Raw genomic sequence first — 16,595 nt, forward strand, 5'->3', positions numbered from 1 at the left:
ATCATAGAATGGTTTGGGTCGGACAGGACCTTCAAAGACCATCTAGTCCAACCCCTCTGCCACAGGCAGGGACATCTTCCACTAGGTCAGGTTGCTCAAAGCCCTGTCCATTCTGAGCTTGAACTTGGTTCCAAGGATGGTGACTCCACAACTCCACTGGGCAACGTGTTGCAGTGTCTCACCACCCTCATCGTAAAACATGCTCAAACTTTAGTTCAAGGTTCTATTTTGAGATTGAGAAAGCCTCAACTGGACATGAACAACACACAGGCATCAGTTCAGTAGAGTGAGTTGGGTAACTTCAGCAAAGTTGGAAGACATCAGTTTTCAATGAGCACAATACAGAAAACCCCCTGACAGAAACATCTCCTGCCCTCTGCCAATTTGGCTAACTCAGCCTGAAAGAGGCACATCTTCATACCTGCAGTCTCAAAGTATGCACCTCAAATACCACTCAGTCCTGACCTCCTGGCAATTGAAGAGAGACCTGAGAAGCCAAGAAAGATTTGAGATCTTAAAGCAGATTATATGCTTTACAAATCATGGAATAAAGGCTCTGAATTGGGAAGAAATGGAAGAACTGATCACAACAGATCTTGACAGCCAGTGTTTATTGTTCCTTTAACTCAAGAGCATTCGGGGAAGAAAGATTACTTTCTTTCCTCAACCTAGAATCAGAGAGAAGAAAAATTGTCAAAATCTATGCTCCTTGCCTTCCTGAATATGCAGGTGGCTCTTAAAACAATAAAGTAACAACAGCAAAATCCAGTAGTGGCTACATCTCTACAGGTAAATAAAACAGGACCAAGAGACAAGCTTAGGCATGGGGTCACTGGTCATTCACACTGCTTATTCCTTTGCAGCCTCCCTGGCACAGTGTTGGCCCTATCAAGAACCATAGGGGGGGAGGTCATCAGGGACTGTTCCCAACAGGCAGCGTGGAAAATGTGACATCAAGTTAGTCTCCACTTATCTCAGAGGCCTCACACCCTCAAGAACCTCTTCAAGACCTCATCCCACAACCCAAGGGTGTCCAACGTATGCTCCCAGTATTGCGTTATGAAAACGCCACTCTAGTGGGCTGCAATGTAGCCACTGACGTTCTTACAGACACAGGGGCACAGCCCCAGGCTCAACGACCTGCCAGGCCCAGTGCTGCACAGCATGGATGGGTCCAGTGGGTGCCATTTGTCCTTGCAATCACAGAACAGCCCTCAGCCTGTTTGATTTTACTGTTTAAGACATAACCAGTATTTTCCTCAAAAAGGACTGCTCCACAACAGAGTAAGATGTTTTATGTCCAGCTCCTCAGTGACTGTGATATAAACCTCAGGTATAAAGACAGTTTCTGGAAAACAATGAAACATCAGTGAAAGCAATCCCAGGAAAGACTGAAGTTGCAGGATAAAAAAGGGAAGAAAGAAAAGCAACTGGAGATGTACTTTCATTTGCTGTGTCTGAACACCAGGAGAGCAAAATTAACTAGACAAATGAAGGTAGACTGACCAGAGGTCTAAGTCCAGATCTGCATTCAATTCCCTACTCCACGACAGACTTCCTGGGACAACTTGGTGAAATCATCTAACCTGATTTAAATTACTAATGAAAATTGAAATCTAGAAGAATAATCTCCCACGGTACTGCCAAAGAAGCTTTTTCATACTCCAGCAGTAAGGCAACACACTTCAAAAACTTTCCTCAGAACAATTACAAAGATATCAAATTTATTCAAAACAGCTTACAACTTCTAATAAAGCAAAGCAACACAGAGGTTTGAAAGGAAACTGCTCCAAACCCGAGGCACCTGCTGTAAGCATTGCTGCAGTTTTGCAGGCATTTTCCCATTTATTTACAATCAGAATTCAAAACTGGTAGATTTATATGGCAGGTCTCCCTTTCATATGCAATTTTCCTCTGCTTCCTTCCCATATTTTTCTTGACAGCTCCCCATTTTGATTGGCAGCATAAGAAAATGCAGTAAAATAAAATTTTACTTTAGAAAGGCATGAGATTTTTCTCAGCAATACTGATCAGAACTAGATGCTAAAGGCCACAAGCACTGCTCACTTTAGTGATGAGAGGAAAAAAAAATAAAAATGACAACTCTAATAATTTGAAGTGATATTTAAGCAGCAAACCTTGCATGTTTTTAAAAGTTTATGCATAGCAATTTATATTTTTTTGTGTCAGGCTTTGCTCCTCAGTATGAGATACTTTATGGATTATACCTTTTTATAACCAAGTACGTAAAAATATATTTTTTAAATACCCAATAAAACCCCAAAACACCTATCCTGCCTCTACTAAAGTAGCTGAATCTCGGTACCCAACACTGAATTGAGCAAAGTGCAGCAGGTGTACCAAAAAAACCCACAAACACACATCCCCCTATTAACATGACCTTCCTCCCTGGTAGGAACAAATGAAGAACTGCAGAAGAATTAATAAAGCCTGAAAAAAAGCATATTCACAAAGAAGAGTGGAAGTATTATTAATTCGCAATTACAGTATTAATTTATATATATTTGTAAATATAAACTTAAAAAAATAAAATATTTCATTTAAGACTGAAATTTAAGTACCTTCATTAGGATACTGATTTATCAGGTTCAATGATAAACGTTTATGGCATTCTTATTATTTAAAAGGAACAAAAAACCCCTAAAATATCCAACCAAAACCCCAACCCCCTCCCCAAACAAACAAAAAAACCCCCCACAACACAGAAGCAAAGAGTGTGGAAAAAGAAAGGAGAATAGTGGGAGAAAAACCAAAAAGGCAACCAAAAGAACCATCTTCCCTGCTTATGCCTTATTAGACATAAGGCTCCTCAACTCCTTTAGAAGACTAATGTATCAATTGCTTTTTACTGCTTAAAAGCCAAACAAACGTTATATCCCTGTAGCTGACGAAGAGGCAGTTTTAGGTCTCCCATTACATAATAAGAAAAAAGTCAAGACAATTATGTAAACAACTTATTTATGATTAAATGCATTACCGAAAATAAACACTGTGAAAGCAATACGCTAAACCCAAGAGTTACAAGAAAGAAAAGAGCTCTGGAACAAAGAAAAGAGATCATATTATGCTGGTCATTTAAAAGACATTGCTTAGTTTGGGGTTTTTTTGTGTTGTAGTCTTAAAAAGGTAAGAGACTCAGTGTTCATAAACTAACATTAAAATAGAGAGAAGCAGCAGCTCCTAATACTAAAACATTTTAAATTCAGAGCAGTGGAGCAGGTGAACTCTAATCCATAAGAGTTTGGGAATAATAAAGTAGCATAATGAATAAAAGCAACGCAGAAATATATCCTGCTAAACAAACATATGGCTTATACTGAAATGAAGATAATCAACTGTCACAACTGTAAGCTATAGCTAAAACTTTTCACTTAACAGATGAAAGATTACCCAGTCAGAATTTTTATTTTTTAGACCAAACAGAATATGCAGGCTTTTTTAAAAGTTTCTTTCATGCCTCTTTTCAAGCCCATATATGAATCTCAATTGCTAAAATCACTTTCCTGCTCTATAAGCATATAAGCTTTGGCATAGTTTGAAACCAAAGTACTTTCCCCACAAGATGCAGCAGAAGTCTTACCAAATCAGCGCCAGCTTGAAGCAACACATCTGCAACATCAGTATGTCCATTTTCACAGGCATAGGTCAAAGCTGTATCTCCTGTCGCTGTGGTGGCATGAACATTAGCCCCTAGAAACACAACATTAGTTTTTTCTTATTGGACATCTCCTTATCAAGTATTTCCTATCAGATAAACAAAAAAATCAAGGCACTTTATCTGTGACAACAGCTATATCTTACTGACCAACAGCTTTCACAGCCCAAGGGCATTGCTCTCATAGTAAAAATTGCTCTCTCCGTAAAAATACTCTGAGGAGAGGGGGTAAGCCAAGGCTTGGGAAAGAAGTGACTGGCAACGTAAGCATTTAAACCTATATGCTCACTTATTCTTATGTTCCCTGTACAGCAATGAAGATTTCAGTTGTTACAACAAATAAAAGTGAATCCAGACAGTTGTCTAGACTATCCATTTGACAGGGAGCTGCATGCCAAGGAAAACCAGACAAAATGCATGTTATTGAATTAGTATTAATACTACAAGACCATATACTTCTACACATTTCATTTCTTCCCTGCTGTTTAAAATTATTTGCTTTAAACCCATTTTGTTTAAATAATTTGACTAGCTTCATATATGCCAGCTACATGAAAACTATGCATGATTCCTGCTATGCAATGTATTCTTCTTCGAAAAAATTCCAATGTGATTAACCATCTTCTTATTTTGAAGGTGCAAGATATATTTAGAGACTCCCTGATGCCAAAACAAGGCTCCTCAATTAACTTTCTACATTATCAGAAGTGAAGTGCAAGCAGCGTTCCAAGTGAGCTGGTGATGGGTGTCATATGCTGGTATCACTGCACAAAAAGACACAGTTGTTACTGTCCTTCGATAAGCAGGGAGTATTACTTTCTAGAATTACAAATCCAGACAATTTCATGCTTATTCTTAGAAAAGAGTAAACAAATAAATCACCTACCATAACAAGGAAGATTTCCAAAATGCAGCTCCTTTTTATTTATTATTTTAAGCAGTATTACTACACCTTAGTCTCTACCAACTTTAAACTGACTGATGAACACTGAAGTGTCATTTCCCCCCAACGTCAGCATGATTTAATTTTTACTACTGTAAAATGTAGTAGTAAAACTCATATATCACAGAAATTCAGCACATTCCAGAATCTGTCTTGCACACTATTTCTCAGGGCACAGTTCCTAAAGTACTGGTTATTCAGGGAGACTAACTGCAGATAATCGGGCTCAGTCAAAGCAGGAGTAGCATATAAAAACGAGCATTATCTACATGAACATTTTGTCCTAAATGCAGTTTTCTGGAAACAATGTTCCTAATGAACATTGATGTTTTTTTACATATGCAACAGAATCCAGTGCTCCATGAAGCACTTTCCTGTTAACAGTATCAAACAATATTAAGGTGTAACATGTTTTTTCCTTCTTGCTAAGGTATCTGAGAATATAGCTTCTTGTTACAACACTGCCACCATCAAGCCCAGATATCTTCTAAATCATATAGAACATTGAGTCCATAGTATCTGTGGGCTAGATCATTTGCACTGTACACATACCTGCTGCCAGCAAGTATTTCACCAATTCAAGATGACCCTCTTGAGCAGCTTCCATCAAAGGTGTTGAGCAACCAAGTTCTATATCAGCTCCTGCCTTAATAAGGAAGTCAGCTACTTCAGAAAACCCTCCACAACATGCCAGAGTAAGAGCCGTTTCCTGTGTTTCTTCTGTCTGTGCATTTATATTCGCCCCTAGGAAACAGAATAGCTGTTATTTTAACTGACCAGACACAGGGTAGGAAGGTGAATGCTCATCACCTCCACAGTTTGGGTGTTTTAGCTTTGCTCTGTAGTTACAGCAATGAGCAGTGACAGCGACATGCTCTATCAGAGGAATTTGCACAGAATACCTAATGGCAAACTGTCAACACTGCATTCTTCATAATGAACACTCAAGAAACGACAGTGATCTCACCTTGTGCCAGTAGCAAGGCTACCATCTCTTCGTGGCCTTCCCGGGCAGCTTCCATTAGAGGAGTATAACCTTCATCATTAACTTCCTCCAGGTTAGCTCCCCTTTCGATCAGAAGAGCTGCTAACTCCACGTGTCCACCACAAGCAGCCAGAGTGAGTGGAGATTCAAATGAATCTGCAGGCATATTCACTTGAGCACCGCTGTCTAAAAGCAAGCGTGCCACTTCCACATGTCCGTCCTACAACACAAAGATGAACACAAAAATCAGAAACAGTTGAAGTCACTTGATGCTGTAGTTGCAACCACTATCATATTAGGTCTGAAAATGATCTTAGACGGGGTCTTTTTAATTATGATGGTTCAATTTATGGCATAGTTATGGTAATACTTGGATTAAACTGACATTTAGGTTTCCACCTACATCTAAAGTTAGGTTTAAATGCATGAGGAAAAAAGAGCTAGACATATGTTGGGGTTTTTTTCTTTCTTGAAGGAGTAGGGAAAATGTTATGGGATAAGACTTTCTTAAATATCCAGCAAAATACCTGGGACACAAAAGTAACAGAGATAGCAAACAAGTATAAAAAGTAATAAACCCACTCCATGACTAAACCCCAAAACAAGCATCAGAAAAAGATTTTCTTTTTCTTTGCAGTTCATTCATGGCTTCTACAGACAAAAAAAGCTCCAACTAGCAGTTTCTAGATACTGGGAAAGATACCTGCAGAGAAGCTGAAGTGGGTTACAATGAGGTAGGTAACAGGAGGAGGGAAGACTAGAATAAGTCTTAAAGAAGACTGAAAAGTGCCTTGAGGTAAAGCAATCTTTGCCATTGAGGGAAGAGAATTAGGATTGCCAGAGCAGTCTGTTTGAGCCCTTACCAATCAAAGCATATAAATGCAGCTGTCAGCTTCTCAAGAAACTATTACTAAACTCCTCAAAGTTACTTGAAATAAAACAAGTACCAAAAATCCATGTTTCACTTAAGGTGTGGTTAGTAGAGAGCCACAATACCTCTGAAAAGGGGAAAATGTAAAGAAGTTTTGGCATTAGGAAAGAAGAAACACTCACATGGTTTCTTCCTCCCACATAACTTAAGAAACTGGGACCCAAACTTGTGGAACAATTAGGAGAAAGATCTTGGAAAACTGAAACAGATTACAAACTACACCTAATGAAAGGGGACAGTTCAAGTCATGCAGAGAGTGCTCAGCAAGATATAGAAGGTCTGAGGGTCTAATCAGAGGATGTTTCATATTAGACCTTTCTTCAGCATACACAATTAACAGGATAACTTAAGGATGGAAAGGGAACTCCAAGTAACAGACTTGAGTTGAAGCATGCTCTTTGTATCTCTCCGTGGAAGGAAAACCATTTGCTGCCTTGCATACTGCAGGTGCATAGGTATTAGGTGCATCACCTTGGTCACTCCATTTGCCATCCAAAGAAATACAGGGTTCTTCCAGAAGGAGTAAACTGTCAGCCAGCTTTGATTATTTAGAGCCCTGTGTCCTGGGATTTGACAGTTAAGCTGGATTAATTCTTTAAACTAGCTTCAACACATGCTGACAGATTTTGCTAGAGAACTAAAGCATAATTCTTCCTGAGGAAGACATAAAAAGGGCCGATTTCAGTGGCAAATAGCAGATGTTTTTATGTTGTGTCCTTGGAAGGAAATCTAAAGTTGGACAATACTGGGGAGGGCAGGGGGGGGAGACATTAGAAGACCTCTCTGCCCAAGGTGCAAGCCAGAGCCGTCCAGGCTAGGGTACTGATACCCAGGGATGATTTATAAAGTTATAAAGCTAAGAATTCCACTAATTCAAGAACTTCTTATGTATTAAGAACAGCAACCTCAAGCAAACTACCAGTTCCCCATTCTGATCTCGCCAGATTTGTCAGCCAGTAACTCAAACAGCTAACACAAATATAGAAAAGGGGGCAACTGGGATAGCAAACACCCGACTCCTGTGAACACTTGTCTTAAGTTGATCACAAAGCAGGTAGTAAGTAACCTGAGATTGACAGCAATCAAGTCTGTAAATTAAAGACAGGCTGTTGTTCTCAGAGAAGCTGGCTAAAAGCCAACAACCACCTCATCTAACTAAAGGCATTATCCTAGGTGTGGCACTCTGTCTTGATCAAAACATACTAAAACTCAGAGGCACTTAAAATATAATTGGTGATCAGAGACCAGAGATCTCAGCTTCCTGTATTTGCAGCATTCATTACTTGGAAAACAGTGAATACTGGGAAAAGTCACAATTTGGTGGAATGGTTCACTTCTGCAAGGGTGCAGTCAAAAGATAACAAGGAACAAACTCCATCATTCAACCTGGAGTTGGAACTTCAAAGGATCAATTTCTTCTGTGTTGCTTTTAAAGGTCAATACACACTCTGTAATGCAAACTAGTCTGAAACATCTAAGAGCTAAAAACATGCAGGCAACCCACACAACTTTATCCTCCCCAAGTGAAACACTTCATAGTCTCCAAGTCAACCCAGGGCTCAGACTGTATCACCATGAAAGGGGAAAAAAAAACCCAACAAAACAAAAATCAAACCAAACCAAAAAAAAAAACACCAAAAAAACCCAAACCAAACACCAAACCACAACACTAAACCTAAACAGAACAGTGGGCTGATTAAAACATGTCATTTGCAGTCATGCTGCAATCTCCTTTAGGTGACAACATACACTCACTGCAATTGCGTCCTTCTGAATTCCTTATTGGCACTAGACTCCCATGCATGGAAGACTATTCAAGGATACTATTACCATATCACTATCGGAAGACTTCAACACAGCTTGAGATGTTATAATCTGACCTTGGTCACTTGCATCATCACCTCACAATGGCACTGAAAACACTTGATCCTCCAGCTCTCAGAAGACTGAAGGAACATTGCAGCCTATCTTCTAAGAATTATAGGCTACTGGGCGCAAATTAAGTTTTCCTCTGTTCACCATGCTTCCTATGAAAAGGAGGTCCCTGTTCTTTCTTAAAGAAGTTTCCCAGCTTGAAGAATAGATAAAAGGTCACCTAAGGTGACCTCAAAAATGGTTGCAGATATGCTTTGACACAATAGCACAATCTTTATTAAGATGAAGCTCTTGGAAAGGGAAGTTTTTACTCAATGGCTGCTTTGAAATCCTATGAGTTGCCCAAGAACTAAGAACTAAACTACTTTTGACCTACTGTTTTATTTTCAAAAGAAAAACCTCACAGCACCATTTACAGAAACCTAGAAGAGAGCAAACCATCTCTACATGCAAAACACTTCCCGCAGTGGTGAAAAGACAAGTGTAATGAATTAGTCATCCAGCTCAGTGCACTTCTGGAAGGCTCATACCATGATGATCTGAGAGACCTTATTTATAAAGACAAAGATGGAAAACTAACTCTAACACTGCAAGAAACAGTGACTTGGGCTCAACCTACTACTTTACTGCACTGCAGATTCATTACTCCTACACTTCTCACAGGGAGAATTTAAAACAACACATCACACCCCCAAAAATTTATTTGTTTTTATTTTATCTTATCTTTATTTTATCATCTCTTTTATTCCTCTCTCATTGAAAAGGAAGCAGTAAAATTAAAGGTTATTTACCATGCAGGCCTCCATTAGCGCCGTGTGCATCTCATCTGTTTTATGTTCTTGATCAGCTCCAGCTTCAAGCAAAAACCGAACCATATCTAAATGGCCTTCAAAAGAAACAAATCAAAATAAGTAAGTATTTAATATCATAAATTTTTAATAGTACAGACAATGGAATCATTTAGATTTTCATAGTTTGCTATTGCAATTTTTACAAGTTATAATTTGCAAGCCTGCTTTTTTTAAAGTACTCTAAAAAATACCAATGCAAAACGGACAGCCAGACTTTTAGCTGTACAGGACAGACAATCTTTCCCAAAGATACTGCTCAACTATGAGATGAAGACAGACCTCTCTAATTCAAGTTTACACAACAGGAACCTTTCCTTGTGACTTCAGGCTATAAAAGACTGTGCTTATTCCTTATTCAACTGTATAGTGACCTATCATTTAAGTGTGCCAAGGCAGCATACAACTGGGGGGGATTATCTTTTAGAGACAGGTCTATGTAGATCTGAACTTAACTTTGAGCTTTTTAATCATAGCATTCACAGACATATTTCTGAGAACTAAGATACACACATTATGTCATATTATGTTACCTGAGACTATTTTAAAAGCTTCTACTGAACTTTACCAATACTTCTTTTTATGGTTCTGTCATTTTAGAATTTGTCCCTTACAAGTTATCCATTTTATCCTCTCAGTGAGCATCCTCCTCCAAGACAAGACTTAGTTTTACATGAACTGATAGGAAAGCAAGGTAGCTCAACCATCTTGCCAAAGGAAATCTCTAGTCAAAGAAGATCTTACATTACATCACTCTATTAAGTTTTAGGTCACAAGAAACAAGAATGCCCCTCCAACATATCCAGGAGTACTACTGCTGAAATTTCTCTGTAAGGAACTACTATATGCTGCAGGAAATCCATGAGAAATCCAGACGCAAGTTTTCAGATGGGTTATACATAGTATGTATCCTCCAATTCTAACCACAGAAGCAAAAGCTCTATGACAATAGAGGTTACTATGACAATAATCAGCATCCTTAAAGCTTCTATTAGGAGAAAAACAATTGTTGGAAATTTTATGGAGGATTTTGGAAGGAAAAAAAAAAACTCAGAAGCACATTGGATTACCATTGCACTAAGTTACTTTATATAGAAACTTTAAATAGCAAAAGAAATCAAGTCAAAAGTCCATAAAAGTTCATAATACATAACAATTCATAGACATTCTCCAAAATTATACTGAGGGAAAAGTACCCAGTAATAATACTCGCGTTTTCACCCCATCAGGTATTACAGGAACATTTGTTCTAACTTCACATTTTCCTAACAACTAACAGAGATGTTTTCAGAACTTGCAGATAGTTGGTGAGAGGAATCTGAATGAAATAGAGAATGTGGTAGTGAGGGCAGAGCAGACTGGTAGTGTGTCAAAGCACAAGTTTGGACGCAACGAGTCGCAAGTTTTCATCTGCACCATGTCAAACACATATCCACCACATTTGGACACAAGTATAGAGGCTTAATACCACTACACCATGGATGAGCATTTCCTGACATCAAGTTTAAAACCAAAATCCAGTATTCCAAAACTCTAAAGAAAATATTCGAAGTGTGGCTAGAAGCTTTAGTTAGATAAATCCTATCAAATAAATTTAAACAAAAACACAAAACAAGGCAAGAGACAATACCTTTATAGCACGCAAGTGTAAGTGCACTTTCTTTGAACTCGTTGGAGTGAGTGTTGATTCCTGCACCATATTCCAGCAATACTCTTGCAACCTCAACATGACCTGCACTGGCTGCTTCCATTAAGGGGGTATGCCCATTCTCATTGTGGTCTTCTATATTAGCACCAGCTTTCAATAGCACCTTCACTATGTCAACAAAGCCCCCAGCACAAGCGTAAGTGAGAGCTGTGTTCCCTGCAGAGAAGAAGAAGTTTACATGAAAGCCCTTTCCATCACCCACTCCCAATACAGGAAAGGAAATTAGTTTTAACAGCTCTGAACAAAACTAAGTACATCACTAGCAGCAGCCTTTTACCTCACAGCAATGTTACTCCAGCCTATAATTTCAGGCTGGGTATAAAATCCCAACACAACTATAATGTGAAAGAGTTTTAATGACGAGCCAATATTACAAATCAGGACTTTTTTTTTTTCATTCTTATGTTTCCTACTTCAGCACACAAAGAGAGATCAAATACACAAGGAGATCAATAAGTAATTTTCATGATCACTGTAGAGTTGGGGGGTGGGTGGGTGTGTTGGGGTTTTTTGCCTAAGACTGTATCCTGTAATCCCTTGAAAAACTTTTACTGGCTGGATGAAAATAAATTTATAATTTAAAACTCTGGTACTGTAAGTGACAATCACATATGGCTCATGTTTTAAATGCTACAGTCAATTTCAAGGTAAGTTCTGCTTAATACAGCTAAACATCAAGATAAAAAGAACAGTTCATAGTTCAGACACCCAACTTTTTCAAAATTTGAACAAAGTTTAAATTCTGTCTTAATATTAGCAGAACCCAACTGCAGGTTAATACTCTCAGCAAGGATAGTTAAGCTGTGGTCAAGCATCAGCAATGTAGACAACATTTAATGCTCACAGTATTGTACCTCCTCTTTGGTAAAAAGCAATAGACAGAAATAACTGGTCTTGACCAGATGTGTCCCATGGTCTTCTTGCTGGGTAATTTTGGATTATACAGATAAGAAAAACTAAACTTCATGTATTTTTCTAGTCCTCTAACACCACAGTGGTTTTCACAGGAACAGTGCTTTCCATTTGTTTTGGGTTTGCATGGCAAGGTTTTGGTAGAGGGGGGGCTACAGGGGTGACTTTCTGTGAGAAGCTGGTAGAAGTTTCCCCTCTGTCCGACAGGGCCAATGCCAGCCAGCTCCAAGACGGACCCACTGCTGGCCAAGGCCAAGCCCATCAGCGATGGTGGTAGTGCCTCTGTGATAACGTATTTGGGGGGGGCGAGGGACACAGACAACTGCAGAATTGCAGCCGGAGCAGATATCCACCTGCAGACCGTGGAGGATCCCACATCGGAGCAGGTGGATGCCTGAAGAAGGCTGTGACCCTGTGGGAAGCCCACACTGGAGCAGGCTCCTGGCAGGACCTGTGGATCTGTGGAGAGAGGAGCCCAGGCTGGAGCAGGTTTGCTGGCAGGACTTGTGACTCTGCAGGGGACCCATGCTGGAGCAGTCTGTTCCTGAAGGACTGCACCCCATGGAAGGGACCCACACTGGAGCAGTTCGTGAAGAACAGCAGCCCGTGGGAAGGACTCACAATGGCAAAGTTTGTGGAGGACTCTCTCCCGTGGGAGGGACCCCACACTGGAGCACAGGAAGAGTGTGAGGAGTCCTCGCCCTGAGGAGGAAGGAGCAGCAGAAACAACGTGTAATGAACTGACCACAACCCCCATTCCCTGTCCCCTTGTGCCACTGATGGGGAGGAGGTAGAGAAATCAGGAGTGAAGTTAAGCCCGAGAAGAAGGGAGGGGTGGGGGGAAGGTGTTTTAAGATTTAGTTTTTATTTTCTCATTACCTTACTCTGATTCAATTGGTAATAAATTAAACTAATTTCCCCAGCTCAAGTCTGTTTTGCCTGTGACGGTAATTGGTGAATGATCTCTCCCTGCCCTTATCTTGACCCACAAGCCTTTCATTATGTTTTTCTCTCCCCTGTCCAGCTGAGGAGGGGAGTGATAGAATGGCTTTGGTGGGCACCTGGCATCCAGCCAGCATCAACCCACCACACCATTACAGTTTATATTAAGAACAATCTTTAATAATGGCTAGGTAAGACTCTAAACACATCCACTATGTATGTGGCCTATTCTTAATAGTTCCTGTCATGTTTTCTTGTGAATGAAACTATCAGACAAAACCACAGATGTTCAAAACAGCTGCACGTCTTATGTGCCAGTCTTATTAATTCTTTGTGTTCCTGTTTCCCAGTTACCTGTTGAAGACTGTGCGTTGACATCTGCACAATGAACAAGGAGAAGTTTAACAATATCTACGTAGCCTCCACTGGCAGCTGCCATTAAGGGAGTTATGTCTCCTTTATTCCCTCGATCTTCAACATTTGCATGCATCGCTAGCAGCACCTATAGAAAAAGTTCACTTTAATGAATAAATTGTAACACCAACATTTTGCTTTTAGTTCAGTGGGGCGTGTGAGAATGATTCCCCAGCCAGCCATGACATTCCCTTGCAGTAATACCACCAATGGTGAAGAACAATGGCACTCCCCAGGACCATTTATAATTACTACCTGCACTGTGGTCTGCTTCAGGAGATGCTGTTTTTTTCTACATTTGTTCATATCTGCTAAAATCAACATTAAATTACAGTGCAATATCGACATTTTCAAAAGTCACAGGGCAATTCACTAGCCAGAATGACAGCAGAGAAACTGTACACTTGCATTCATGACCACAGCACACATCGGGTCAAGCTTACAGGTAAGCAGTGTTCTCTCTGTATTCTTGCCTGGCACCAAAACATGAAGCTGGCCACTTTCTGAGAACTACCTCCTAAACATCTTCAAAGCAGCACAAATTCTGCCCTTAGATACACAAGTATAAAAGCCAAAAATTAACACAAATTAATACACTGTTGATACAGATGTGATTAAAAAAAAGGACTGAATGACTGAGACATGAGTTTTTAGAAGGTAACCACTTGTAGTGTTTGATTTTGCTGGTATTTTAGATCCTCTTGCAATGTCTGCTTGGCAGAACAGCTTGACTGCATCTAGAACAATGCCAGAAAACTAGGTACACCATAAAACACAAGATACATTCCTCAGGCAAGTCCCTTAAACCTAAAAGGCATATATGGCAGCATTTTCATTGAAAAGAGAAATGATAACTGGAAAATCAGAATAAGCTGTATTAACCGATATTCTGTTTAGATTATAAAGAATTATAATCAGAATAGCTAAAATGTTTACCTATCCAAGAAGCCCCTTAGACAATGCTCCACAAAGGCTTAGTTGTGATTCTATTTGTTACTTACTTGTGCCAATTCATAATATCCTGCTGAACAGGCCAAGCAAAGGAGACTCTCCCCTTCTTCAGTATGTTCATTTACGCTTCTTCCTTCATCCAACAGCTTCCGGACAGCATTTACATCCCCATCTGAGCATGCTTCTGCCAAACTGCGACTGGAAAATCAGTTACCACAGAATAAGCTGAAAATAAACCTACAATAGATGGGTAGCTTTCCTATGCAAGAAAGAAGTCATTACTTAAAGAATCATGACATTAGTACTAAGCCTTACTAGAAAATATACCTTACAGATTTTTTTAAGTATATATATATATATATATACACACACACACACACTTTATTTCCACAGGTGAGATAAAGACCTTGCTTATGTCTAAATTAGCTCTTGTCCTCATCAGTTGCTAACTCATATAAGCTCTCATGTAGACTAGATGCAGAGAAGAGTGCTCGCAACTAGGTAATCTGTGGTGTTTGAAAGATACAGAAGTAAACCTCACTGATGCTATTCAGACTTCAGTGGAATGCCAGAAGCACAGAGGCTATGACCACAACAAACTACTAACTATAGGTACCAATGCAAATTTCTGGTAGAGATAAATCAAAAAAGTGAACAGCCTAGTATCACAGAGACCACTAATACTGAATACTGCAATAAGACAAACTTCTGACCGTTCTCTCCTGTAGTGGGACTATTTCCTTCTTTGCCCTAGCCCAAAACTTTTTTTCTTTTAATTGAAAACACCACTTTCTTAATTTAAGTAGTCATTTCAAAGAAAAATCCTTACCTTACCTAATGGCATCTTAAAGGAAGACAAGAGAGGAACCTTACAGAAGTTTACTATGTTTCCTTTCATGCACTGTTAGAAGCATATTACAGAAGTTTTCAGATGGATGAAATAAGCTAATTGAACTGCATGTTTTTTAAACAGCAATAACAACACAAATCCTACATGGAACACTACTAACTCATCCTTAAAAAAAGCCGTAAGAAGTAATTACAAGCTACGAGTTAGAAGGAAAAGACAAGACAAACCCCAAGTTCTTGGCATCTAAAAGCTCAGAATTCTATAATCACTACTTTAACCATCATTAACCTCTGAAGCAGAGGGAATAGCTATTTCCCCTGACACCTAGGAAAGTACACTAAACAAGTCTTGAAAAAGGTGAGCTGAGCTTCAATTCACTTCAAACCAAGTCACCTGTCCTTTAAATCTTTTTCTGTACAAAAAAAAAAGTCTAACAGCAAAGACAACTGTTAAAGCACTGCTAAACACAAGTGTAAACAAGAGCAAGTCATGCTCAGTACCAACTCAGTTACAATTCTCTAACTGATGATACAATTTTATTTAGAAAATATATGCAAGGAATCATGGTCTCTCAGCCACCAGGAACCAAACTACAGCTAATGATGCCCTGGTGGGAGGGGGAAGGGAGGAAGAGCCTTCTGTTATAAACAGTAGAGGACTGTATGTCATGCATCCTATCAGTGTATTTCATTTGCAAGATATGGAAGCTTGTTTCTTAAAAAAAAAAACCAAACCAAAAAACTAGTGCACTCGGATTCATTAAAAACCTCAAACTTCTACTTTTCTTCTGTAAAAGATAGTTTACTCAAGAAATTCACTCACAATGAAGAAAATATCCATTTGAGCACAAAGTTCCCTCAGGAAAGCATACAAGTTTTAATTTTCAATTGTTCAAAGACTGTAATGGTTAAACTATGTTAAGTCTCTATTTGAAAAGGAATTCATTTGCCATATACCCCAAAATGAAATAAACTGTGCTAGCAGCTGCCAGATAAAAGCTGAGATCTGACCTGAAGAGAATACCCAGTATCTGATCACTCATATTTGCATTGTAATCACTATTTTAAGCAAAATAACTGATATTTTGATAAAGTTTATTATTTGGCTACATAGTCAAGTCCATATACTGAAGCAATGGGATCCCACTAAAAGGCTGCAGGATGCTATCAAACCTGCCACCTTCTCCTGGGGGGGTAGTAAGGGCGCTCACAGCGGAAGCAGTTAAACAGCCCTGCTGCAACCCACAGGTAACCAGGCATTTACAGCTCAGGTTCCCACGTTCAGCTGGGATGAAAGGGTGGGGATACATGCACTTTTGCACACACATAGTCTAGCCTTTAGAAGTGGGAGCCACCCAACAGCATAACCTGTGAGACAAATCCTGAAACAGATCCACCATGCTCAGAAGACGACCTTAAGCCACTTCATATAATACACAACTGCTGTGAAACCCAATATGCTCTGGGAAAAAGCTATTAAAAACAAGACTCTTAGTTCATTCTAGTTGACCCAGGCACCTCAAGACATCTCCCAATTTGCTCCCTGCTCAGGTTCCCTTTG

The 16,595-nt window shown here is 39.4% G+C and overlaps 1 protein-coding gene across 23 annotated transcripts in view; it reads right to left on the reverse strand.

The window, feature by feature from the left end:
- ANKHD1 (ankyrin repeat and KH domain containing 1) overlaps positions 1-16,595 on the reverse strand; it is a 122,409-nt gene that overhangs the window by 57,266 nt on the left and 48,548 nt on the right. For 20 of the 23 annotated variants that reach the window (XR_015705306.1, XR_015705307.1, XM_087760098.1 and 17 more), the window contains 7 exons: positions 14,236-14,383; positions 13,175-13,322; positions 10,889-11,122; positions 9,202-9,296; positions 5,587-5,824; positions 5,172-5,363; positions 3,602-3,711 (listed from right to left, as the gene is read on the reverse strand). Coding sequence is in view for 21 of the 23 variants with exons in the window: in XM_087760098.1 (XP_087616224.1) it covers positions 3,602-3,711; positions 5,172-5,363; positions 5,587-5,824; positions 9,202-9,296; positions 10,889-11,122; positions 13,175-13,322; positions 14,236-14,383 (1,165 nt within the window). In the remaining 2 variants the exon portion in view is untranslated. Of the gene's footprint in view, positions 1-3,601; positions 3,712-5,171; positions 5,364-5,586; positions 5,825-9,201; positions 9,297-10,888; positions 11,123-11,820; positions 12,209-12,231; positions 12,581-13,174; positions 13,323-14,235; positions 14,394-16,595 lie in introns of those variants that run through there. The other 3 variants (XM_087760108.1, XM_087760104.1, XM_087760109.1) reach the window with 3 other exon arrangements.

This window comes from Nipponia nippon, unplaced genomic scaffold, assembly GCF_047370975.1.
Source record: "Nipponia nippon isolate SJK-2023a ecotype South Korea unplaced genomic scaffold, ASM4737097v1 scaffold_21, whole genome shotgun sequence".
NCBI classification, from domain to species: Eukaryota; Metazoa; Chordata; class Aves; order Pelecaniformes; family Threskiornithidae; genus Nipponia; species Nipponia nippon.